Source organism: Stegostoma tigrinum, chromosome 1, assembly GCF_030684315.1.
Source record: "Stegostoma tigrinum isolate sSteTig4 chromosome 1, sSteTig4.hap1, whole genome shotgun sequence".
Taxonomy (NCBI): Eukaryota; Metazoa; Chordata; class Chondrichthyes; order Orectolobiformes; family Stegostomatidae; genus Stegostoma; species Stegostoma tigrinum.
In genome coordinates, this window is record NC_081354.1 from 506,453 (window position 1) to 532,752 (window position 26,300).

The 26,300-nt window shown below is 45.0% G+C and overlaps 1 protein-coding gene across 2 annotated transcripts in view; it reads right to left on the reverse strand.

Annotated features, from left to right (window-relative positions):
• Nucleotides 1-4,708: 4,708 nt before the first annotated feature.
• Nucleotides 4,709-26,300, reverse strand: part of LOC125453595 (solute carrier family 49 member A3) — an 81,155-nt gene continuing 59,563 nt past the window's right edge. For both annotated transcript variants that reach the window (XM_059645737.1, XM_059645754.1), the window contains exons 8-10: nucleotides 16,334-16,491; nucleotides 12,104-12,213; nucleotides 4,709-9,434 (exon numbers count right to left, since the gene is read on the reverse strand). In XM_059645737.1, the coding sequence (XP_059501720.1) occupies nucleotides 9,295-9,434; nucleotides 12,104-12,213; nucleotides 16,334-16,491 (408 nt within the window). In that variant the 3' untranslated portion in view covers nucleotides 4,709-9,294. The remainder of the gene's footprint in view (nucleotides 9,435-12,103; nucleotides 12,214-16,333; nucleotides 16,492-26,300) is intronic.

Here is a 26,300-nt window from a genome sequence, read left to right on the forward strand (position 1 = left end):
ATATATGTGGTGTACATGGACTTCAGCAAGGCATTTGCAATATTGTGTCCAGTTGTGGTCACCCTATTATAGGAAAGATGCGGAGGCTTTGTAGAGGGTAGAAAGGAGGTTTACGACGATGCTGCCCAGACTGGAGGGCTTGTCCTACGAGGAGAGGTTGACTGAGCTCGGATCTTTCTCTCTGGAGAGGAGGAAGAGAGGTGACCTGATCGAAGCGTACAAGGTAATGAGAAGCACGGATAGAGTCGATAACCAAAGACTTTTCCCCCAGGGCAGGATTGACTGCCACAAAGGGTCATAGTTTTAAAAGGTGTTAGGAGGAAGGAGTAGAGGAGACATCAGAGGGAGGTTCTTCACCCAGAGAGTTGTGAGCACATGGAATAGTTTACTAGTGGTAGTTGTGGAAGCGGACTCATTAGTGACATTTAAGCGACTGCTGGACATGCACAGGGGCAGCAGTGAATGGAAGGGAATAGAGGTTAGGTTGTTTTAGGATTAGTATTATTCCACAGCCCATCAGAGGCCGAAGGGCTTGTATGGTGTGGTGATGTACTTTTCTACGTTCTATCTATAGAGATTTCACCTCCTCAACAATTGCATAGTCATTGACACAGACAGATGCACATGCAGCAAGCAGAACATTGAGGATGAGGTCAAGTATGCTTTTACCACTAGAACATGAACATGGAACAGTCAAGCACAGTTCAGGGCCTTCAGCCCTCGAGGTTGTGCCGACCTGTCATACCGATCTCAAGCCCATCTAGCCTACACTATTCCATGTACGTCCATATGCTTATGGAATGACAACTTAAGTGTACCTAAAGTTGCCAAATCTACCGCTGCAGGCAAAACGTTCCATTCCCTTACTACTGAGTAAAGAAACTACCTGACATCTGTCCGATATCTTTCACCCCTCAATTTAAAGCTATGCCCCCTCATGCTCGCCATCACCATCCAAGGAAAAAGGCTCTCCCTCTCCACCCTATCTAACCCTCTGATTATTTTATATGTCTCAATTAAGTCACCTCTCAACCTTCTTCTCTCTAATGAAAACAGCCTCAAAGTCCCTCAGCCTTTCCTCAAGATCTTCCCTCCATACCAGGCAACATGCTAGTAAATCTCCTCTGCACCCTTTCCAAAGTTTCCACATCCTTCTTATAAATGCGGTGACCAGAACTGTACACAATACTCCAAGTGCAGCCACACGAGAGTTTTGTACAGCTTTACCATAACCTCTTAGTTCCAGAACTCGATCCCTCTATTAATAAAAGCTAAAACACTGTATGCCTTCTTAACAGCCCTGTCAACCTGGGTGGCAACTTTCAAGGATTGTGTACATGGACACCGAGATCTCTCTGCTCATCTACACTGCTAAGAATCTTAGCATTAGCCCAGTACTTTGGTAGGAGTAACCGGAAGGCAAAGTGCATCACCTCACACTTGTCTGCATTAAACTCCATTTGCCACCTCTCAGCCCAGCTCTGCAGCTGATCTATGTCTCTCTGCAACCTACAGCATCCTTCGTCACTATCCACAACTCCACCGACTTTAGTGTCGTCTGCAAATTTGCTAACCCATCCTTCTACGTCCAGGTCATTTATAAACATGACAAACAGCAGTGGACCCAACACCGACCCTTGCGGTACACCACTAATAACTGGTCTCCAGGATGACCATTTCCCATCAATCACCACCCTGTCTTCTTTCAGCAAGCCAATTTCCAATCCAAACTGCTATATCTCCCACAATCCCATTCCTCTGCATTTTGTACAATAGCCTACTGTGGGGAACCTTATCGAAAGCCTTGCTGAAATCCATACACACCACATCAACCGGTTTACTCTCATCTACCTGTTTGGTCACCTTCTCAAAGAACTCAATAAGGTTTGAGGGGCATGGCCTACCCTTCACAAAACCGTGCTGACTATCCCTAATCGATTTATTCTTTTCTGGAAGATTATAAGTCCTATCCCTTATAACCTTTTCCACCACTAGTTGATTCCCTCACCATCTTCTGCAGACCCAGTCCAGCAGCTAAGTTCTTTGGGGCTTACGCCACTCTTGGTGAGTATCATGGAACTTGCCAACTGAAATTATAGCATGTGCCCTTGCTATTCTTGTGTCACAATCAGCATGCTAAATTGGATAATTCTTGGAGTGGAGTGTATCTCAGTTGGCTATCCAGGAAGTGCTGTAGACCATGAAATCGATACTATACCCTGGAAAAACAATCAACTTAGTTCCTTCAGTTTAGATGACAAGATCACATTACTGTCAGGTGCTTCATCAGCAGTAGTCTCTCACAGACAAGGCTGACTCTCTTCCACTCAGGCAGCTGTACAGACTTCAGGTAGGTGCTGGTCACAGCCTTAGTGAAGCAGTGCACTCCTTTCACTTTTAGCAGTCTTCCATTTCATCCCCTCACAGCAAATCTCAAGGTGCTCAGCACCTTCCCCAGTGCTACTTCTCTACTTTGGATGCTATTGGGCCAGTGATTCCCAGATGTCTGTGGGAACGCTACAATTCTTCTGCCACCTGGGCTCACCTGCCATTGTGAATTTGGGAGCAGATCACATATTTGGTCATACAGACAATACACCCACATACACAGCAATGCAAGACTCTCATTTTAGGTAGCAAGAAAGTTAACATAGACCTAACCACTGGATTAACTGTTTGACTTTGTTTTTGGGGAGATCAGCTGTTGATTCCAGGAGTGGTCTGATTCACAAGAAATGCTTTACAAAGGTGTATAAACTGGGAGGTGCGAGAGCAGTAGAATAACTATAAGAGAGAAAAGTACAGTTTGCAAGCCTATAACTGAAAATGCAGAACTCTGACAAAACTGAAACCAAACACCTAGGGCTTGTTGCTAGGCATTCTTCAGGACCAGGCCTCTTAATGTCCATTTTTATGACTAATTTGGAAACAATCTTTTCTGTCTCAAAAATATTTTTGAGAATAGCAGGAGCCCCATGTCCTTCTGAGACCTTGACTACTTGATGTAAGCAATAAATTGCTGAAGTATTTGTAAATCAGAAATTGCCTTGTTTTAATTTTTCCAAATTATTATTTCCAAAACCTGGTGCTCTCCCACTCAAAACTGGTTAGTAAAATGGAGGTTCATACAGTCAGATGGCCAGCATTTACTTAAATCTTTAAAAAGTTGAGAATTAAAAAGTAGTTATGGTAAGCCATAGATTGTCAGTTTGAAGGATGTAGACAAGCAGCAGCATACCATAAGGGCCAACACTGGGGTCACTGACTAATATTAAAAAGAGAAAATTACCAAAATGTGGAGGGTAACCGAAGGCTTCTACCAATCAGTTTCAACATACTACATATAGCAGATGGAATTGAATAAATTGGGAGGTGATGCATTTTAACAATGTGAGAAATAGACCAAATGATGCCATTTTCAATAGAGTGCAGGGATAGGACCTACAGAGTCATGTGTACATACTTTTGAAAGACAGCAACATATTGAGAGATAATAAAAACTTCTGATGCTGGAATCTGAGAGAACAGTGTGCAGCAAGAGGAGCACAGCACGCCGGGCAGCATCAGAGGACCAGGAAAGCTGATGTTTGAGTCAGGACCCTTGAGGCAGGGCCCAATGCGAAGCATCAACTTTTCTACACCTCTGACACTGCCTGGCCTGCTGTGTTTCTCTGACATACATTAATAGTAGTTAGCATACATAGCCTTAGCTTTTAGAATTCGAGGCACTGAACTGAACAAATTATTAATCTGTGGTTAGCTCTAAGTATTGCATCCAATCTGGTTACTGTACATTAGGAAGAACAGAGTCCCAGGAAGGAGGGCGTTTTGATTACAAAGGTTGGGTTTAAAAAAAAGGAAATTTCTTTAGAGTAAAACTGATTGAAGGAAGATGTGACACAGGTCTGTAAGATTTGAGAAGTTTAATAAAAGATCCGTAAAAGAAAAAGAAACTGAAGTTGTTCGAAGCTCAGCAGGTCTGGCAGCATCTGTCACTGAACCCAAAATGTTAATGATGTTTTCTTCAGATGCTGCTAGATCTGCTGAGCTTCTAGCATCTTCTGTTTTTGTTCCTGATTTACAGCATCTGTAGTTCTTGTGGTTTTTATTTAGATATAAGAAAAGCTGTTCTCCTGAGTTAATGGTATAAGGATTAGAGATGGCACAGATATAAAGACTATGGAAAAGAAATGAAAGGCCAATACAAATAAGACTTTTTTGTACTGAGTGGTAACTTGGAACTTATCACCCACAAGGTGATGGAAGTGGGAACAAGCAGCTTCGGAAAATAAAACTCAATAAGCCCTGAAAGCAAGTAAACTTGCAGGATTAGGAGGGACTGACTGGTTGCTCAGATAGCCTGCACATAGTCAGTGGATCAAGCAGGTTGCTGGGTTATAAATGACAATGCCTCAGTAGTCATAGAAACAATAGAACGCAACACAGATCAGTGAAAATCTATCTCCCCCTCTAAATGTTTGGCACCCTCCGATCCCAGCATGATAGATTATTAAACGTATTCACCTTAAGATTTTAAAACTTCAGAAAAAGCATTATCAATATCTATTCACCAGAAAGAATTTATCTGGCATACTGGTTTTGTGACACATTTACAGAGGGCAATGTTAAGCTGACTTTTCAAAACACATTTAAAAACAGGATAAATAATGTTTTCATTGGAAAAAATTTTAATGATATTACAGTGTGATAATGGAATGTCAGCAAGTCATTAACAATCTTTAAAGTCAACACAATTACATAGATGCAAATTTGTCAATATTTTACCTTTTAGTTTATAATCAGTTAAAGTATTATGGCTGGTTTCCCTTGCATTTGGATCAGTTATCAACAATGGCAAGTTGAACGCAATTTTTACCACAATTCAGGCAGGATTTCCACTAAAGGCAGTGAATCTCCCTATAACTACCTTGGTGCCAGCTGCTACCATTACACAAAAACTATCCCCCTCCCCCCAATCCAAAATGGAAGCTAACCACTGTGGTACATAAGCATCTCAAGTTGTTAAGAATTTTGAACATGATCTATATCTTTTAAATAAATAAATAAAACACAATCAATAAGATACAAATAAACAAACATTGACTCCAATTTTATTCATTAAGGTTAGAAAGTTTGGTCTCTGCTTTGTGATGTATTTGCTGATTTCAGCTGAGTCTGCATGTCAGTCAGTGCTCCTTCCTGCTGCTATTCAGTGCAACTGGCTGCAACTCAGACAAAACCAGGCTCAAGCCCAAGTACACTATCTCATCAGTGATTCCTGTCAAAGTTACATCTGATTAATGGTTACCCAGGAGACATGCTGGAGGGCAAACCTCTGTGGGATCTTCAGCAAAGGGCTGACACTTTTGGATAGAGAAGAAAATGGGTAATATAATAAAAACACAAATCCATTTGTGAAAAGGAAGTTGCAACGAGAGACTAGGAGAATAAATCGTTACTTTTCAGATACAAGCAAAATCAAGAACCGAATAGATCCAGGCAGGAAACTAACCCGGTAAACAGACTGAAGTCTAATCAATGTTTAGAGGGGACTGGTACACCAACCGAACCTTCCTGAGATCTCAAGTCTAAACTATCACAGGAGGTCTTAAGGAAACAACAGTTCTCCCCGTCTACCAATCATAAATGTGTTGGAAATCAAAACATTGGAAAGGATACTCAGACCTGTTACATTCCTGTCCAGTGAAGCTGCGATAAAACTGGGAGAAGAAATTAACCTGTATCAGATCTGAAAGAACCCTGATAAATCGCTATCAAATTCTGAAATTTCAGAGTGTTGAAACTGTTTCAGAATCCAGGACAGTTAGGTTCACAATAGTCTGAGCTTTCTCATAAGTTATCACACAACATATATCCAAAATGTTGACATTTCAAGAGGGCTTTGAAAGGGATCTGATATTATTAGATAAAAAGGAGAAGTTTGCAGTAGGTAAAATTGGATAGCTTTTTCAAAGTACTGGAACAGGCATGATGGGCCAAATTATCTCCTTTAGGTGTAGTGTCATCTCCTGAAATTATATTGGGCTGTAAAATACAAAGAAAATAACTTCTTGCTGAGTCTGTTACTGACAGCAACTTTAGAAAATTACACAACTTCTGAAACTGCAGACTGAAGAATTGCTGCAAAATACTAAATAAATTTATTAATACAATGCATTATGGGTTCAACTCAGTTTAGCAATATTCAGTGAAGTTCTTTTATGTAAAATGAAGGCACTTGGAAATAAGCCATTTCATATCCCACACGAAGCAAATGAGTTGAATGTAGCCTCAGACCAATGAGAGAAGTTACAAAACAAATCTAATTACCTCTAGTTTTCACAAAAGACAAAACAGTGGTTCATCAAGAAATAAGAATACTTGAATATCTCAATTTCAGAAAATTAGAATAGTATTTGCTACACTGCACTCCCAAGTAGCTTCATTTTTTTAGAAATATCACATATTAGGACAATCATCCACAGCCTGATAGAAAGCAAATGAATATGAGCAAAGGCAAGACATTGGAAAACGGGAATTAACCTGTTTGAGACATATTGTAAAGGATCATGGCAACAACCCAGAAGGGTCAAACACATTCAGCGCAACAAATAACAAATTTCAACCTCTGCTATTTTTGACTTGCATAAATAGGGGGGAACAAACAAATTTCAACATCAATAACTTGTAACTGCATTGAAAAAAGCTGCAATCTAACCCTTCAGTCATCATCCAAAAGCATTTAATTACAAAAGAGGCACAATTAGAAACTACAAGTTTCTTCACAGCCCAATAAAAAATTTTCACTTCACTGCAATTGATTGCACTTTATCACACATCACTAACAACAAAAAACAAAAGAACTGCAGATGCTGCAAGTCAGGAATAGAAACAGAAGGTACTGGAAAAGCTCAGCAGGTCCGGCAGCATCTGTGAAGAGAGATCAGATTTACTGTTTCAGGTCCAGTAACCTGAGGCAGGATGACCGGACCTGAAACGCTAACTCTGATCTCTCTTCACAGCAACTTCTGTTTCTGTCATTAACTATAAGGTACATGAACTATCTGTTCCTTTACTGTGTGGCAGCTAATCTGTAAAGTGCAAAATCTCTCAAACTGGAACAAAGTAAATTATGTTTTGGGTGGAAAACTAATGTGGTTTAAGTTTAACACTTCACCTAAACAATCCTCTAACAGTCTCTTTCAATTTTCAGCCATGATTTTGTGCTCAAATCCAAAACTAGAATTTCAATCGACAAACTTTTGACTCAGGTAAGTAAACGTTAGTAGCTGAGCCAAACTGACTTGCCTTCTCTGGAAGATATTCTGATGCAGAAAAGAAGCTCAATTAAATTTAATGAATTACAAATATACAGTATACTTTGTATGTGCTTTCAAAATGAAAGATAAAGTTCAAAGCTTGTGCTGACTCCTTTCTGGTGACATGGCCTATTCTTTCAACTGTTTGACCAGCAATTTCTTCAGTTACAGCACTCAGTTGGTCTTGCATATAATATTCTTGTTTAATGAATCAAGGCTTGCTCTGTATTCAGAAGGCTCTGCAGCATCTCACACTCGCTCTCATGAAGGTCCTAAGATGTCTGCCTTATCTCTCTACTAAAATGTTAAACAAATTTAAGGTGCCAAGTTAACACAATAAAATTTCAGTGTGGTTAACACGCTCTTGTTGTGATGTGCTTCCATATACAAGAGCTGATGATCGTGCAGCAACCAACGCACTTAGGCGTAAAGCTTTCATATGGTGCGTTTTTGCTGATGACTAAAACCCAATCCACGAGAATCAAGATCAGCCACAGGTGCTACACAGGAAGTTTTTTAAAAAACAGGTTGTTGTTGTAGATATTGCTTCCGTTAGGCAGGAAGACTAGGACCCGTGGGCACAGCCTTAGAATTAGCGTGGGTCAATTTAGAACAGAAATGAGGAGACATTTCTTCAGCCAGAGTGTGGTGGGCCTGTGGAATTCATTGCCACAGAGTGCAGTGGAGGCCAGGACGTTAAATGCCTTCAAGGCAGAGATTGATAAATTCCTGATCTCGCAAGGAATCAAGGGCTATGGGGAGCGTGCAGGGAAGTGGAGTTGAAATGCCCATCAGCCATGATTAGATGGCAGAGTGGACTCAATGGGCCAAATGGCCTTATTTCCACTCCTATGTCTTATGGTCTTATATGAGCACCTGTTCCCAAGCTGTTGTAACCAGTTGTTGTTACAGTGCAAGACAGCCAACAGGTGGTGTTGCTCTTCTCCTCTGCTATCAGTTCCTGACTCCAAGGTACAATGGCCAGTGTTTTCGGATCTTTGTGTCATGTGTATAACTATCCTTAAAATGGAGCTTGAAGCATCCCATTGGTTACTTGTTGTGGTACCAATGTATGGGAGTTGTGTTTCAAAAGGACTGCTGAGTTTGTGATACTGCTCCGCCAAAATGTTCATAATACATCACATACAGTAAAGGTGGAAGCTGAGTTTCTTTTCACAACACCTCTAAGTTGCCCATGTTTTTACAGCTAAACAGGTATTGAAAACAACAAGGTCCCTAAATAACACCAAATGGAGTAGGAACCTAGAACATAAATTCCATTACATGGGAGACATGCATTATCGCACACTGCCGACAGTTGCAGAGCTCTCTAGCAGGATGACAGAACAATGTCAGGATGTCTCTTGTATTCACTCATTAGTTGCTAAATTCCAATGTATATTCCCCACTAGTTTATCTTAGTTCAAGCGTTCAAGTTTGCTCCCCCTGCTCACTAACCACTTCTCAAACACAAGGCATTTTTCTTTCATTCGCTTGGTCAGAAGTTGAAAAGTGACCTCATGTCAAACGATATAACAGGCCTCGGCAAACAACAGGCACTTGTATGAGATGTACTAAACTCTCAGATTATATTACTCAATCTCCATCAAAAATTAGGGGCAGTTGCTCAAACTGGGAGTTGGGCACTCAATTATTCATTTTCTCATTTACAGTCACGAAAGCGTACTTTTAAATAATTTGTAAAATCTAGCTTTCCTACTTATAATACATTTGCATTTTTAAAACACTTTACGTATTCAAAGATATGTAAAGGAAGTAAATTAGTAAACAAATCAATTATTAAAAAGTACCCAGTAAACATAGGCTGATTGGGAATTTAAAAAAGTGTGCTTCAGTGTCCACTTTTAAAACAGGAAGACAGATAGATATGTAATATAAAACATCTCAAAATACTTTAAAAATAAAATGGTTTTTCAGCCTCCTGGAAACAGACAGACTCCCTGTAAGTGTGCAATCATTCAGTCATAGCTCCACCAAGAAGAGCAGAGGAATCCTCATCATCTTCAGCACTGACTCGCCTGTATTCTGTATGGAAGAAGAGTGCAAAGCAGCAAGCTTCCAAGCTACAGATAGCAGCCAACACCAGTACAGGAACTATTAAATAAAAGAACATGTGAACACATGATTAATACCAGTTTATTGACGAAATAGAGTGAAAAATCTCATGCCCCATGCTTGAAGCAGTCTGTGCTGTGTACAAGACCTGGACAATATTCAAGTTTAGGCTGATAAATGGCAAATTACTCTCATACCACAGAAGTGCTGGAAAATGACCAATATAAGTGAAAGAATCCAACTAATCTTCCCCCACAATGTTCAATAGCACTATAATCATCAAATCCTCCACATCCTGGGATTTACCACTGACTAGAAACTGAACTGTACTAGACATGTAATGGCGACATTAACAGTCTAAAAACAGGGAATTATGTGGCAAATAACTCACCTGCTCTCTCTCCAAAGCCTGTTCACATCTACAAGGCACATGTCAGGAGTATGATAATATATTACCCATTTGCCTGGATGAGTGCAGTCCTAATAACACTCGAGAAGCTTGACACTGTTCCCTCCTCTTAAAACATCCACTACCTGCATCCCAGTATCAGTTACAGTGGTGAACAACTGAGAGGATTCACTGAAGCCACTGAGCAAGGTTTCTTTGAAAGTACCTCAAAACCCACAACCTCTGCCAATTAGAAGCACAAGAGATGACGACGCAAGCAGAAATCCTTTAAACCTTCTTCAAATCTCTCTGTCTCTACTTTATTTGGGTCCTCCTTTGTGAAAGTGAAACAAAAATATGCATATAACTGGTCTGTCATCTCTGCTCCCATCATAACTTCTCCCGTTTCCGATTGGAATGGACCTTAATTTGTCTTCACCAGTCTTTTTCTCTTCATATACTACAGAAACTTTTACAGTTTCTATGCTTCCTGCAAGCTCACTTTTAAGCAGCATTTTTCCCCTCTTAATCTTTTCCTTTGACTTCTTTTGCTGAAATCTAAACTACTCCCAATCTGCTTCTCTTTTTGACCAATTTGTGAGCTCTTTCCTTGGATCAAATACTATTGTTAATTTGCCTTCTTAGCCAGTTGGTCCACTTTTCCCATTTTATTTTTGTGCCAGACAGGAATGAACAGTTGTTGCAATTCCTCCATGCATTCTTTAAATGTTTGTTATTGCCTGCCACAGTGATCCCATATAGTCATGGGACCCAATTTATCATAGCCAACTCACACCTCACACCATTGTAGCTTTCTCTATTTAGATTCAATGGACCCGAGTCTTGGAATCAACAATCTCCATCTTAACAGTATATCACCACAAAGGGGACTTGCACAACTAGTTTACCAATTATCCATTTCTCATTACACAATACCCAAACTAAAATGTCCTATCCTTTGGTTGGTTCCTCAACGTAGCGATTCAGAAAAACCACCTTATACACACTCCAGGAATTCCTCCTCTACCGCACGATTGGTCATTTGATTTTCCCAGCCATATGTATATTCAAGTCACCCATACTTACAGCTGAACCTTTATTGCTTGCATTTTTCTAATTTCACGTTACGAGCCTTCTCTAACATTACCACTACAGTTTGAAAATCTCTCTGCAACCCCCATTGTTTCCTGGCCCTTGGTGTTTCTAAACTCTCCCAGAGTTTCCACTTCACCAGCACCAATGTCCTTTCTCACTATACAGAAGGCCAGGCACAGAAGCAGGAGAAATTCTTTTAGAAAAATTTCTGAAGAGTCCCGACTCGAAATATCAACTCTCCTGCTCCTCCGACGTTGCCTGGCCTGCTGTGTCCCTCCAGCTCCACACTGTTCTCACTCCAGCATCTGCAGTTCTTACCATCACTGGCCTGAAAGAAAGAGTAACTTGAAAGCTAAGGAATAGCTCCACATACTGTGCCTGGGAGGAACTAGAAAGCTGTTTGGTGTTTTCTACAGTCCAGTCAGATAACATAAACAAAGTGCCTCCTAAGAGATAGTAAATCTATTTACGTAGCATTAATATAGTCACCAGACTTATTGGTAAAATAAAATAGCATTTTATGCAACTAACTAATTCTCATTACTCAAGTATGTCACTTCTGCAAAAGGCTTAGTAGACCGTAACATACAGGAGCAGAATTAGGCCATTCAACCCATCCAGTCTGCTCTGGCATTTGATCATGGCTGATCTATTTGTCAATCCCATTCTCCTGCCTTTCCCCGATAATCCATGATCCCCATAGCAAATTGAGAACCTCTCTTTGTTTTAAATGCACTCATTGACTTGGCCTCGACACCCTTCTGTGGCAAACAGTTTCACAGATTTACCACTCTGGCTGAAGAAATTCCTCATCTCATTTCTAAAGGGTTGCCCCGTCACTTTGAGGCAGTGCCCTCAAGTCTTAGTCTCTCCAAGTGGAAACATCTTCTCCACATCCACTCTATCCAAGCCTCAGTATCCTGTAAGCTTCAATGAGATCACCCCTTATCCTTCTAAACTTCACTGACTGCAGACCCAGAAGCATCAACTGCTCCACATAAGACAACCCCTTCATCCCCAGGATTATTTTTGTAAACCTCCTCTGGATCCTTCCAAAACCAGAATATCCTTGCTTAGTTATACATAGTTAATTCATCACTGTTCAATACTAGGTGGCCCTGTGGACCAGTATTATGGAAATGGTTCGTGACAGCAAATTTACCCCAAGATGAAACTACTACTACAAGGTACCAGCTGCGGGCATCTCAGAAGAATCCATACTAACCTGTCCAATCAAGTGCTGCTCCTACTCCAACTTGACAAGCAGAACCATCGCTAGTAACTGGCTGTGCCAGTGCTGGTAGGAAGTATATAAATAAAGCTCCCTGGAGCTGCCTGCAATTAAAAATAGGAGGAGAGATTAGTTCTTAGAAGTGCAAGCACATACTCCTTTGTGCATCAACCATGGCTCAGCAAATAGAATTCTGCCCAAGACAAAAGGTTCAGGGTTCAAGGTTCGCTCCACAACATGGTACAAATATTTAGGTACTACTTTATTAGCTCCTGTAAGGAATGGTCTAGGCTTCAGAGAACCCATCACATGCTTGTAAATTCTACTCCATTGATTGCAAAGCATTTGAATCGTCCACTGGTAGTGAAAAATGCTGTGCAAGAGTTTTTCCCTCTCCCTTACAATTAGGAGAGTCTTTTTCCAAGGATGATGACGTCAGCTTGTACGAGGGGGCATAGCTGCAAATTGAGGGGTGATAGATTGAAGACAGATGTCAGAGGCAGGTTCTTTACTCAGAGTGGAATGCCCTGCCTGCTAATGTAGTTAACACAGCCACATTAGGGGTATTTAAACAGTCCTTGGATAAGCATATGGATGATGATGGGATAGTGTAGGGGGATGGGCTAGAGTAGCTCACAGCTCGGCGCAGAGGGCCGAAGAGCCTGTTCTGCTCTGTACTGCTATGTTCTAATGTCACAGAGATTAAGTTTTTATATCATGGGAAGAGGCCTTTTGGTCCATTGTATTTGGGCCAAACATCTGTCTATTACAATCTGTTTTCTAGCACTTAGCCCAGTGTTGTGGAGACTATGCTATTTCAAGTGTTCAGCTGAAGAGTTCTTTAATGTCTTGCCTATGCTCCTCATAACTTTGTCCACCTTAATCAGGTCCCACTCCACCTCTCCTCAGTTTCTCTGATGGAACATAACCTGTCCAGTACAGGCAACATTCTGATGACACTCTTCTATACCCTCTCAAGAGCAAATCACAACCAGAACTGCATACAGTGCTCTAGCTGGGACCTAAGCTCCACCATAAAGACCTTCTCGAGTACAAAGCATTTCATGTAAAATGAAGTCTAGGTGCAAAAACATCAGACTTCCTTCTCTTGTACAGGAAAAACTCTGACAATAAGCTAAGCAAGTCACTGCTTATTCACTGGTAGTAGACCAATTAACAGTCATCGACTTTTCTAAAAACATACAGTAGTAATGAGAAAATCAAAACAAACCCAATAGAAACCTGTTGCCAGCAGTAAATCCCCAAAAGACAATTTGCAAAGCAATTTAAGTGGTTCTACTCTGGAAAATGGTCAAACTTATGTACAAGTTTTTGAGTAGCCTGAATAAAATCAAAATACTGTCAGCACCGTTACCATTGGTATTTGCTACCATGGGACAATATAGTAATACTGGTTAATTGCTGCCTACAAAACAAAATCAAGTGAAAATGGTCCACTAAAAGCTACCAAATGAAGGAGGGAAGTTTGAGGTTTTGGCACCTAGACTTGATTTTACATGAAATGCTTTGCTACACATGAGTGTTGAGACAGATTTGTATAAACATTTACAAAAGGAGACATGATTTTGGCAGAGATGATTAAATCGGTTAATGTCACTAGAAAAGAAAAAGGCCGAGGCTAATGGTCTGATGGCATCCAGCGGAATTTATATTCAATGAATAAACCTGGAATCAATGTCAGTAATAATTACCAGGAAATCAGAAGCAATTGCTGAGAAACACATGTTCATAAATCTCCTTTAAGGAAGGAAATCTGCCATCCTTACCTGGTCTGGTCCATTTGTGGTTGAGTCTTAAATGACCTCTGAAGTAGACTATTAACTCACTCAGTTTTAGGACAATTAGGGACAGGTAACAAGAAAAAAGACCCCTTGACAGTGATGTCTATATCTCATAAAACAAGAGGTGTAAGTAGTGATGAGGACAGAATACAGGAAACAGACAACTGCAGTTATCGAAGGGTACATTTCAGATTCTGTGGCAGGGAAAGAGAAATTACTAGGGAACAACTGAATGAAAACCTGTAACAGTTGTGTTGGATACTCATGAACTAGAAGGCAGGAAATTGGAATTTGTTTGTAAAAATGATAGTGGGGAAAAAATAGCATGGTCCTTTTAAATGGTTGCGCTTTGTCTGTGCTTGGAGATAATAAAGTCAGTGCTTAGAAGTTTGCAAGTACTGTGCAGAGAGCTCCAAACTGAAACAAGTGTATCAAAAAAAGCCTTACAGTTGCCAGGCAAAATAGCAGGCTTATTTTGATGTCTAGGCAACAAGCTGGATCTCAGCCAATTAATTTAAATGACGTATTCAGTGACTGAAAGCTAGTTAATTTGACAACCTGAAACCAATCATCAGAAACTGAATCATTTATCAAGGGAGTTTTTCAAAAATCAGTGAGAGCATCAACTGTCATCTGCAGCAAAAACAAATTAGCCATCCGAGAAATAAAGCTAGCTCTCATACAAAATCAAGTTCTCTAAACAAAAAAGAGCAAAGGTACCATGGCACTTCTAGCTAAGACAGCAAGATCAGCCAAAGGAATGTTGCAGAGAGTGGAGGAAACAACACATTCTAGAAGACAAGATAATAAAATGTGAGGCTGGATGAACACAGCAGGCCAAGCAGCATCTCAGAGGCACAAAAGCTGACGTTTCGGGCCTAGACCCTTCATCAGAGAGGGGGATGGGGAGAGGGAACTGGAATAAATAGGGAGAGAGGGGGAGGTGGACCGAAGATGGAGAGTAAAGAAGATAGGTGGAGAGAGTGTAGGTGGGGAGGTAGGGAGGGGGATAGGTCAGTCCAGGGAAGACGGACAGGTCAAGGAGGTGGGATGAGGTTAGTAGGTAGATGGGGGTGCAGCTTGGGGTGGGAGGAAGGGATGGGTGAGAGGAAGAACCGGTTAGGGAGGCAGAGACAGGTTGGACTGGTTTTGGGATGCAGTGGGGGGGGGGGGGGGGGGGGGGGGGGAAAGAGAGCTGGGCTGGTTGTGTGGTGCAGTGGGGGGAGGGGACGAACTGGGCTGGTTTAGGGGTGCAGTAAGGGAAGGGGAGATTTTGAAACTGGTGAAGTCCACATTGATACCATTAGGCTGCAAGGTTCCCAGGCGGAATATGAGTTGCTTGTTCCTGCAACCTTCGGGTGGCATCATTGTGGCAGTGCAGGAGGCCCATGATGGACATGTCATCTAGAGAATGGGAGGGGGAGTGGAAATGGTTTGTGACTGGAGGTGCAGTTGTTTGTTGCGAACTGAGCGGAGGTGTTCTGCAAAGCGGTCTCCAAGCCTCCCGCTTGGTTTCCCCAATGTAGAGGAAGCCGCACCAGGTACAGTGGACGCAGTATACCACATTGGCAGATGTGCAAGTGAACCTCTGCTTAATGTGGAATGTCATCTTGGGGCCTGAAACCCTAACCCTAACCGTCTCTGCCTCCCTAACCGGTTCTTCCCCTCACCATCCCTTCCTCCCACCCCAAGCCGCACCATCTACCTACTAACCTCATCCCACCTCCTTGACCTGTCCGTCTTCCCTGGACTGACCTATCCCCTCCCTACCTATCATCTTTACTCTCCATCTTCGGTCCGCCTCCCCTCTCTCCCTATTTATTCCAGTTCCCTCTCCCCATCCCCCTCTCTGATGAAGGGTTCAGGCCCGAAACGTCAGCTTTTGTGCTCCCGAGATGCTGCTTGGCCTGCTGTGTTCGTCCAGCCTCACATTTTATTATCTTGGAATTCTCCAGCATCTGCAGTTCCCATTATCTCTCACATTCTAGAAGACACATTTGATGTGAAGTTTGACAGACTAATTTACTGTTTTCTTATTACTTGGATTTATGTAAGTAGGTTTTGTGTTTATTGGAATAACATACCAGTAGAATTTTGTTCAGTTAGGGAATAGACAGGAGTTAGGGGAAATTGTTTGATTTGTTAGTAGTCCTGTTAATTTATTCACCGTTAGGGTTAAATGAAATATGTTGTTATCTACTACTTATAAAAGGTGAATATCAGGGATTTTCTTTCCTTTAAACTGTTATGGAGGAGGGGAGGTTAACAGATGAGGCGCGCTTCTCTAGGTATTTTGGGTTTAATTATTAGGAGACCTCTACTCCCACCATAAACAGACTGGGGGCTTGTGTTTTGATTTTAATTATCAGCTGGGTTTGACCTACCCTCCCCCATAAAACCAAAAGCAATAACGATCCATTACCCAGAAACGAAGATTAATCCAGCTGAGGTTGCTTCACCCACGGGATAAGAACATTCCACACCAAGCTCCATGCCCACTGGGTAAATGGAAAATCCAAGCAGTCCAAAAAGTGAGCATACCACAGCTAGTCCATAAGATTGATCTCTCATTCGTGAAACCTGAAAATGCAGAAAACCATGATACTAGCATCACACCAATCCAACCCTTTCATTTTTTTAAAAATCAAGTTAACTTTTTAAAACAATTCAAGTAAAAGGAAATTTCTCAACGTAAGAGCTGAAAATATTCAGTAGGTCAGGTAGCATCTGTGGCGAGAGAAGCATTAATACTTCATATCATTTGTCCTTCATCAGAACTCTATACAATCTACTTCACTAACCTAGGATAAGCCAGCCTTCAAGAGTAACTGGCAGCTCAGTGCTAGTCACCATCTGCTTCCATTCTTTGCCCATATGTCATGGCAATTAGTTGTTTAACTGCATTCATTGTAAGCATGGCCTCAAACGCTTCATACCCTCACATGAGCTACAGTGTTAAATATTTATAATCACAGATTCAATATGGTGCAGGCGGCCATTCAGGCCATAATGCTGTATTATCCATTTCCTCATATCGCTGCACTGCATTTCTATCCAAATGCCATCTAATGTGTTGGGGAATGCTTCAATTGAACATGCCTCCACCATACCTCCAAGAAATGCATTCCAGACCTTAACAACTTGCGACATGTGAAAGTATTTTCTGGACATCACTCTCGCTTCATTACATAAACTGAAATTTATGCCCTCTCGTTTCTGTTTCTTCTACAAATGTAGATAGCTTCACCCTACCTGACCTGTCCAGCCCACTTGTGGTTTTTGAACATCCCAAATCAGATCTTGTCTCAGTCTTCTCTCCAAAACAGTCCCAACTTGGAACATAGAACAGTACAGCACAGAACAGGCCCTTCAGCCCACAATGTTGTGCCGACCATTGATCCTCACGGATGCACCCTCAAATTTCTGTGACCATATGCATGTCAGCAGTCTCTTAAATGATCCCAATGACCTGGCTTCCACAACTGCTGCTGGCAACGCATTCCATGCTCTCACAACTCTCTGCGTAAAGAACCCGCCTCTGACATCCCCTCTATACTTTCCTCCAACCAGCTTAAAAACTATGACCCCTCGTGTTAGCCATTTCTGCCCTGGGAAATAGTCTCTGGCTATCAACTCTATCTATGCCTCTCATTATCTTATATACCTCAATTAGGTCCCCTCTCCTCCTCCTTTTCTCCAATGAAAAAAAGTCCAAGCTCAGTCAACCTCTCTTCATAAGATAAGCCCTCCAGTCCAGGCAGCATCCTGGTAAACCTCCTCTGAACCCTCTCCAAAGCATCCACATCTTTCCTATAATAGGGCACCCAGAACTGGATGCAGTATTCCAAGTGCAGTCTAACCAAAGTTTTATAGAGCTGCAACAAGATCTCACGACTCTTAAACTCAATCCCCCTGTTAATGAAAGCCAGAACACCATATGCTTTAACAACCCTGTCCACTTGGGTGGCCATTTTAAGGGATCTATGTATCTGCACACCAAGATCCCTCTGTTCCTCCACACTGCCAAGAATCCAATCCTTAATTCTGTACTCAGCTTTCAAATTCGACCTTCCAAAACGCATCACCTTGCATTTGTCCAGGTTGAACTCCATCTGCCACCTCTCAGCCCATCTCTGCATCCTGTCAATGTCCCGCTGCAGCCTACAACAGCCCTCTATACTGTCAACGACACCTCCAACCTTTGTCTCGTCTGCAAACTTGCCGACCCATCCTTCAATCCCCTCATCCAAGTCATTAATAAAAATTACAAACAGTAGAGGCCCAAGGACAGAGCCCTGTGGAACTCCACTCACCACTGACTTCCAGGCAGAATATTTTCCTTCTACTACCACTCGCTGCTTTCTGTTGGCCAGCCAATTCTGTATCCAGACAGCTAAGTTCCCCTATATAATAAAATGTGAGGCTGGATGAACACAGCAGGCCAAGCAGCATCTCAGGAGCACAAAGCTTGACGTTTCGGGCCTAGACCCTTCATCAGAGAGGGGGGATGGGGGAGGGAACTGGAATAAATAGGGAGAGAGGGGGAGGCGGACCGAAGATGGAGAGTAAAGAAGATAGGTGGAGAGGGTTAAGCTAAGTACCCCTGTATCCCATTCCTCCTGACCTTCTGAATGAGCCTACCATGGGGAACCTTATCAAATGCCTTACTCAAGTCCATATACACCACATCCACAGCTCGACCTTCACCAACTTTTCTAGTCACATCCTCAAAGAACTCGATAAGGTTTGTGAGGCATGACCTGCCCCTCACAAAGCCGTGTGACTGCATTTGATCAAGCCATGTTCTTCCAGATGGTCATAAATCTTATCCCTCAGAATCCTTTCTAACACCTTCGCAGACGACAGACGTGAGACTTACTGGTCTGTAATTGCTGAGGATTTCCCTATTTCCTTTCTTGAAGAGAGGAATTACATTTGCCTCTCTCAAGTCTTCAATCTTTCTTCAGAGATCAAGTTTCTCGTATCTGAAACCACTCTAGTATATTGCTTCTGTACCATTTCCAATGCATTTGAATCTTTCCTATAATTTGGCACCAACAAAACGCCATATTCCAGCAGAAGTCAAACAAAGGTCAAATACAAGTTCATCATCTCCTCCTTGCTCTTACACTCTGTGTCCCTATTTAATAAAGCTGAGAATATTGTATGCTTTATTTAATGCTCTCAATTCAGTACCTGTTCTGCACCTTTGATGATTTTGCACCGATATACCCGGGTCCCTCTGTTTCTGCAACCCTTTTTTAAGAATTTTACTCCCTATTTTGTATGTACATTTCAGTATTCTTCCAGGTGAAGAGCATCACCCCAGTTCTCTGCATTGGGCCCCATCTGCCACCTGGTTGGAGTCATATTTGGCACACAGGAAGATGGTCGTGTTTGTTGGAGGTCAACAATTTCAGCTCCAGGATATCTCTGGAGTTCCTCAGGGAGTATCCTAAACCCAACCATCCTCAGCTGCTTCATCAATGACTTTCCCCTCCATAAGGTCAGAAATGGGGATATTTGCGAACATTTGCACAATGTTCAGCACCATGAACAACTCCCTCAGAAACTGAAGCAGTCTGTACTCGAATGCAACAAGACCTGGGACAAAATCCAGGCATGGGCTAACAAGTGGCAAATAACATTTGTCACACAGGTGCCAGGCCATGACCATCTCCAATAAGAGAATCTAATCAACATCCATTGACACTCATTGGTGTTACCATCACTGAATCCCCACTATCAACATCCTTGGGGTTGCTACTGACCAGAAACAACTGGCTCACCACAAACCAGTGGTGACAAAAGCAGGTCACAGGCTAGGAATACTGTGGCAATTAACTCACCACCTGACTCTCCAAAGCCTGTACACCATCTACAAGGCACAAGTTAGGAGTTTGGTGAAATACTCCCCACTTGCCTGGATGGCTGCAGCTCCAAGAACACTCAAGAAGTTCATCTAGGATAAGTTGCTCACCTGATTGGCATGATATCCACAAGCATCCACTCCCTCCACCACCGATGCATTCCATCTAGAAGAACCAGGGCAGCAAGTGCACAGGACCACCTGCAAGTTTCCCTCCAAGCCATTCACCATCCTGACTTACAAACATATCATTCCTTCACTGTAGCTGGGTCCAAACTGTGGAATTCCCTCCCTAGAGGCACTGAGGGTCAACCTACAGCACAGCAAGTTGCTGTACTGCAGCAGTTCAAGAAGACAGCTCACCACCACCTTCTCAAGGGCAACTGGGAATGGGCAATAAATGCTAGCCAGCTAGTGATGCCTATATCCAATGAGTAAAGAAGAAACACCTGCCCATGGTCAATGTCTTTTTGAATTCACACTGTCATTCTCACATTTTTCAAATCTTCCAAGTTTAGCATCATCTGCACAGTTGGAAATGGTCTCCCACACAGATCCAGATCATTAATATACATCAGGAAAAGGCAAGTTCCTTCAGTGACTGGAGGTGGTGGCAGCAGGAGACTTCAAGATTGCAGGGCTGGCAAGGCAACATCTCAGTGGGTGGCTGCAGTTGGACTCTTGGTGGGACAGTGCAAGTGACCCAGTCTGGCAGTCAGAGCCAGTGACTCCTGGGTGCAATAGCCCAGAGCAGGCAGTCCTGGCATTGACAAGGCAGCAGCTGCAGTGGTGGTAGCATGTATGCCCAGAGCTGGGATTCCTCTTGTCATGGGGCCAGCAACTGAGCCAAGGACCATAAGACCGTAAGACATAGGAGTGGAAGTAAGGCCATTCGGCCCATTGAGTCCACTCTGCGTAAAGAACAGTGACTCCTGTATTGATGGGTCTTGCGCAAGTGGTGGCAGAGTAGAAGAGGAGGAGTGAACCGGTTCAGGACTCAGTTTTTTTAAAATCCTTTTAATTCTTAAACTATTTAGAATGGCACCACATTATGGCAACTGTTAAAGCTTTACATCGCTTTTTACTATATTAGTTCATTTTCATGAAGAGAGCGAGAGAGCCAGACAGAGAGCGCACCAGCAGGCTGCCAGGAAGGTAACTTTTTTTTAACCACTTTAAAAAGCTCCCCTTGAGCGGGAGTGGTCTTCATTTATTTGGGCAGCGTCTGAACCAGAGACACTACATGTGTAGTGTCTCCCACCCGCCCTCCTCCTCTAACAAAAAAAAGACTCTGGTGTGTAGACAAGATAAGGCTTTTTCTGTTTCACATTCTTTTTCATTTATCTAAGTTAAGTTTAATAATGTCAGGAGATCTCACACCCGTGTTGTGCTTCCCTTGCTCAATGTGGGAGCTCAGGGACGGGGGCTGATGTCCCAGACCTCCTTCACGTGCAGGAAGTGTGTCCAGCTACAGCTCTTGTTAGACTGCATGATGGCTCTGAAGCTGCGGATGGACTCACTTTGGAGCATACGCGACTCTGAGGGGGTCATGAATAGCACATTTAGCAATTTAGTCACACCGAAGATTAGGACTGCTGAGGGAGATAGCGAATGGGTGACCAAAGGCAGAACAAGAGCAGGAAGGCAGTGCAGGAGTCCCCTGCAGTCATCTCCCTCCAAAACAGGTATTCCGTTTTGAATACTGTTGGGGGGAGATGGCTCACCAGGGGAAGGCAGCAGTAGCCAGGCCACGGCACCATGGCTGGCTCTGCTGTACAGAAGGGCGGGAAAAAGAGTGCAAGGGCGATAGTCATTGGGGATTCAATTGTAAGGGGCGTAGACAGGCGGTTCTGCGGTCACAAACGGGACTCCTGAATGCTACGTTGCCCCCCAGGTGCACGGGTCAGGGATGTCTCCGATCGGCTGCAGAACATTCTGAAGGGGGAGGGTGAACAGCCAGTTGTCGTGGTGCATACAGGCACCAATGGTACAGGTAGAAAACGGGAGGAGGTCCTACAAACAGAATTTAGGGAGTTAGGAGCCAAGTTTAAAAGTAGGACCTCGAAGGTGGTAATCTCAGGATTGCTACCAGTGCCATGTGCTAGTCAGTGCAGAAATGGAAGAACAGCCAGGATGAATGCGTGGCTTGAGAGATGGTGCAGGAGGGAGGGCTTCAGATTTTTGGGACACGGGAACTGGTTCTGGGGAAGGTGGGACTGTCTACACCAGAACCGGACTGGAACCAACATCCTTGGGGTGCTTTTGCTAACACTGTGGGGGAGGGTTTAAACTAATGTGGCAGGGGGATGGGAACCAAATATTGGACAGAAAAGAGGGAGAAACAAAAGCCTGTAGGGAACTAGATAATGGAGTCAGTGTGACTGAAGGGAATAGTAGTCGGGGAGCAGATGATGAAGACAAAGGGACAGGTGGTCTGAGGTGCATTTGTTTTAATGCGAGAAGTGTGGTAGATAAGGCAGATGAGCTTCGGGCTTGGATCAGTACCTGAAAGTATGATGTTATTGCTATTACTGAGACTTGGTTGAGGGAAGGACATGATGGCAACTAGTTGTCCCAGGATATCGATGCTTCAGGCAGGATAGAGAGGGAGATAAGAGGGGTGGAGGAGTTGCAGTAATGGCCAAAGACGATATCACAGCTGCACTGAAGGAGGGCCTTATGGAGGACTCAAGCAGATGCTGCCATACCTGATGAGCTTTTCCAGCAACTTGGGTTTTGTACCTTCTTCATTCATCCTATCTACCTGCAACTCCACTTCCACGGAACTATGAACCTGCATTCCAAGGTCTCTGTTCAGCAACAGTCCCCAGGACCTTACCATTAAAATGCACAAGTCCTGCCCCGATTTGCCTTTCCAAATGCAACACCTCACATTTATCTAAATGAAACTCCATCTACCACTCCTTGGCCTATTTGATTAAGATCCTGTTGTGCAGTGAGGTAACCTTCTTCCCTGTCGACTACACCTCCAATTTTGGTGACATCTGCAAACTTACTATCCATAACTCCTTTGTTCACATCCAAAACATCTATATAAATGATGAAAAGCAGTGGACCCAGCACCAATCCTTGTGGCACACTGCTGGTCACAGGCCTCCAGTCTGAAAAGCAACCCCACAACACCGAGATGCTACTTGGCCTGCTGTGTTCATCCAGCTTCACACTTGATCTTGGATTCTCCAGCATGTGCAGTTCCCATTATCTCCTGCAACACCACTGTCTTCTACCTTCAAGCCCACTCTGTATCCAAATAGCTTGTTCTCCCTGTATTTCATGTGATCTAATTTTGCTAACCAGCCTACCAAGAAAAACATGATCGAACACTTTAACGAAGTCCCAGATCACATCCACCACTCTGCCCTCAATTCACTTCATTAACTGGATTAAATTTTGAGTAAGTAGAGACATGATTTCCCATGCACAAAACCATGGTGACTATCCTTAATTAGACTTGCCTTTCCAAATACACGTAAATCTTGTTCCTCAGAATTCCCTCCAACATCTTGCCCACCAGTGTCAAGCTCATTGGTCGATAGATTCCTGGCTTTTCCTTCCATCTTTTTTTTAAAAAGGTGGCACCACGTTAGCCAACCTTTCATCTTCTGGCACCTTGCCCGTGGCTATCGATGATACAAATATCTCAGCAAGGAGACAAGCGATCATTTTCCTAGCTTCCCCCAGGAGGTGTGGGACACATCTGATCATGTCCTGTGTTATAAGATGTCCAACACTGCCTCCTCCATAATATGGACATTTTCTGGCCCATCAAGTCTGCTTCACCATTTAATCATTGCTGATCTATTTCTCAGCCCCGTATTTCTGCCTCCACCCCCACCCCCGTTGTTTCAGTGGGGGGGAATCTAGGAGGCAGCACGAGGGCAGCCTGGGAAGGTAAGCTTTTCCTTTTAAAAAAAACTTACTTCGCAAATAGGTGGAGCGCACACTGAGCAGGAGCAGATACAGGACGGCTGAGTAAGTCAGGTAATATTTACGCTGTTGCTTTACCTGAAACATTACTCGGGTACTGTCTCCCACCCATCATCCTCCTCCTCCTCTAACCAAAACAAAGTTCCGAATGCTGATTTAGTAAGTTACTAGTTTGTTTTCCTCCAGTACTCTGTTTGGGAATTCAGAACAGTGGGAATGGATATTAGGGCAGTTGCATGCTCCTCCTGCAAAATGTGGGAGGTAAGGGTCACCACTAGTGTCCCACTGACTTCATCTGCGGGAGGTGCACCCAACTCCAGCTCCTCTGAAACCGCGTGAGGGAACTACAGCAGGATGAACTTTGGATCGTTTGGGAGGCTGAGGGGGTGATTGAGAGGAGTTACAGGGAGGTAGTCACACCTCAGATACAGGAAAAAGGTAGATGGTTACCGTCAGGGGATGGACAGGGAACAGGCAGACAGTACAGTGATCCCTTGTGGCCATTCCCCTCAACAAGTATACCATTTTGGGTACTGCTGAGGGGCACGATTTTACCAGGGGTACGCCATGGGGTAAAGGTCTCTAGCACAGAGTCTGTCCCTGTCGCTCAGAAGGGAAGGAAAGGACAGAAGGAGAGAACTTGTCATTGGGGACTCCATAGTTAGGGGAAGAGATAGGGGAGCGAGCGGGGGGGGGAGCGAGAGAGCGAGAGCGAGAGCGGGAGAGAGAGAGAGAGAGACGAGAGAGAGAGCGAGAGCGGAGGAGAGAGAGAGAGAGAGCGAGAGCGAGAGAGAGAGCGAGAGCGAGAGCGAGAGCGAGAGCGAGAGCGGAGAGCGAGAGCGAGAGCGAGAGCGGGAGAGAGAGAGAGAGAGCGAGAGAGCGAGAGCGGAGAGCGAGAGCGAGAGCGAGAGAGAGAGAGAGAGAGAGAGAGAGAGAGAGAGAGAGAGAGAGAGAGAGAGCGAGAGCGAGAGAGAGAGAGAGAGAGAGAGAGCGAGAGCGGGAGAGAGAGAGAGAGCGGGAGAGAGAGAGAGAGAGAGAGAGCGGGAGAGAGAGAGAGAGCGGGAGAGAGAGCGAGAGCGGGAGAGAGAGCGAGAGCGGGAGAGAGAGCGAGAGCGGGAGAGAGAGCGAGAGCGGGAGAGAGAGCGAGAGCGGAGAGAGAGCGAGAGCGGGAGAGAGAGCGAGAGCGGGAGAGAGAGCGAGAGCGGGAGAGAGAGCGAGAGCGGGAGAGAGAGAGAGAGCGGGGAGAGAGAGAGAGCGGGGGAGAGAGAGAGAGCGGGGGAGAGAGAGAGAGCGGGGGAGAGAGAGAGAGCGGGGGGAGAGAGAGAGAGCGGGGGAGAGAGAGAGAGCGGGGGAGAGAGAGAGAGCGGGGGAGAGAGAGAGAGCGGGGGAGAGAGAGAGAGCGGGGGAGAGAGAGAGAGCGGGGGAGAGAGAGAGAGCGGGGGAGAGAGAGAGAGCGGGGAGAGAGAGAGAGCGGGGGAGAGAGAGAGAGCGGGAGAGAGAGAGAGAGCGGAGAGAGAGCGAGAGCGGGAGAGAGAGCGAGAGCGGGAGAGAGAGAGAGAGCGGGAGAGAGAGAGAGAGAGAGAGAGCGGGAGAGAGAGAGAGAGCGGGGAGAGAGAGAGAGAGCGGGGAGAGAGAGAGAGCGGGGGAGAGAGAGAGAGCGGGGGAGAGAGAGAGAGCGGGGGAGAGAGAGAGAGCGGGGGAGAGAGCGAGAGCGGGGGAGAGAGCGAGAGCGGGGGAGAGAGCGAGAGCGGAGGGGAGAGAGCGAGAGCGGGGAGAGAGCGAGAGCGGGGGAGAGAGAGCGAGAGCGGGGGAGAGAGCGAGAGCGGGGGAGAGAGCGAGAGCGGGGGAGAGAGCGAGAGCGGGGGAGAGAGCGAGAGCGGGGAGAGAGCGAGGAGCGGGGGAGAGAGCGAGGGCGGGGAGAGAGGCGAGGGCGGGGGAGAGAGCGAGGGCGGGGGAGAGAGCGAGGGCGGGGGAGAGAGAGAGGCGGGGGAGAGAGAGAGGGCGGGGGAGAGAGAGAGGGCGGGGAGAGAGAGCGAGGGCGGGGGAGAGAGCGAGGGCGGGAGAGAGAGCGAGGGCGGGAGAGAGAGCGAGGGGCGGGAGAGAGAGCCGAGGGCGGGAGAGAGAGCGAGGGCGGGAGAGAGAGCGAGGGCGGGAGAGAGAGCGAGGGCGGGGGAGAGAGAGAGGGCGGGAGAGAAGGAGGGCGGGGGAGAGAGAGAGGGCGGGGGAGAGAGAGAGGGCGGGGGAGAGAGCGAGGGCGGGGGAGAGAGCGAGGGCGGGGGAGAGAGCGAGGGCGGGGGAGAGAGCGAGGGCGGGGGAGAGCGAGGGCGGGGGAGAGAGCGAGGGCGGGGAGAGAGCGAGGGCGGGGGAGAGAGCGAGGGCGGGGGAGAGGAGCGAGGGCGGGGGAGAGAGCGAGGGCGGGGGAGAGAGCGAGGCGGGGGAGAGAGCGGAGGGCGGGGGAGAGAGCGAGGGCGGGGGAGAGAGCGAGGGCGGGGGGAGAGGAGAGCGAGGGCGGGGGGAGAGAGCGAGGGCGGGGGAGAGAGCGAGGGCGGGGGAGAGAGCGAGGGCGGGGGAG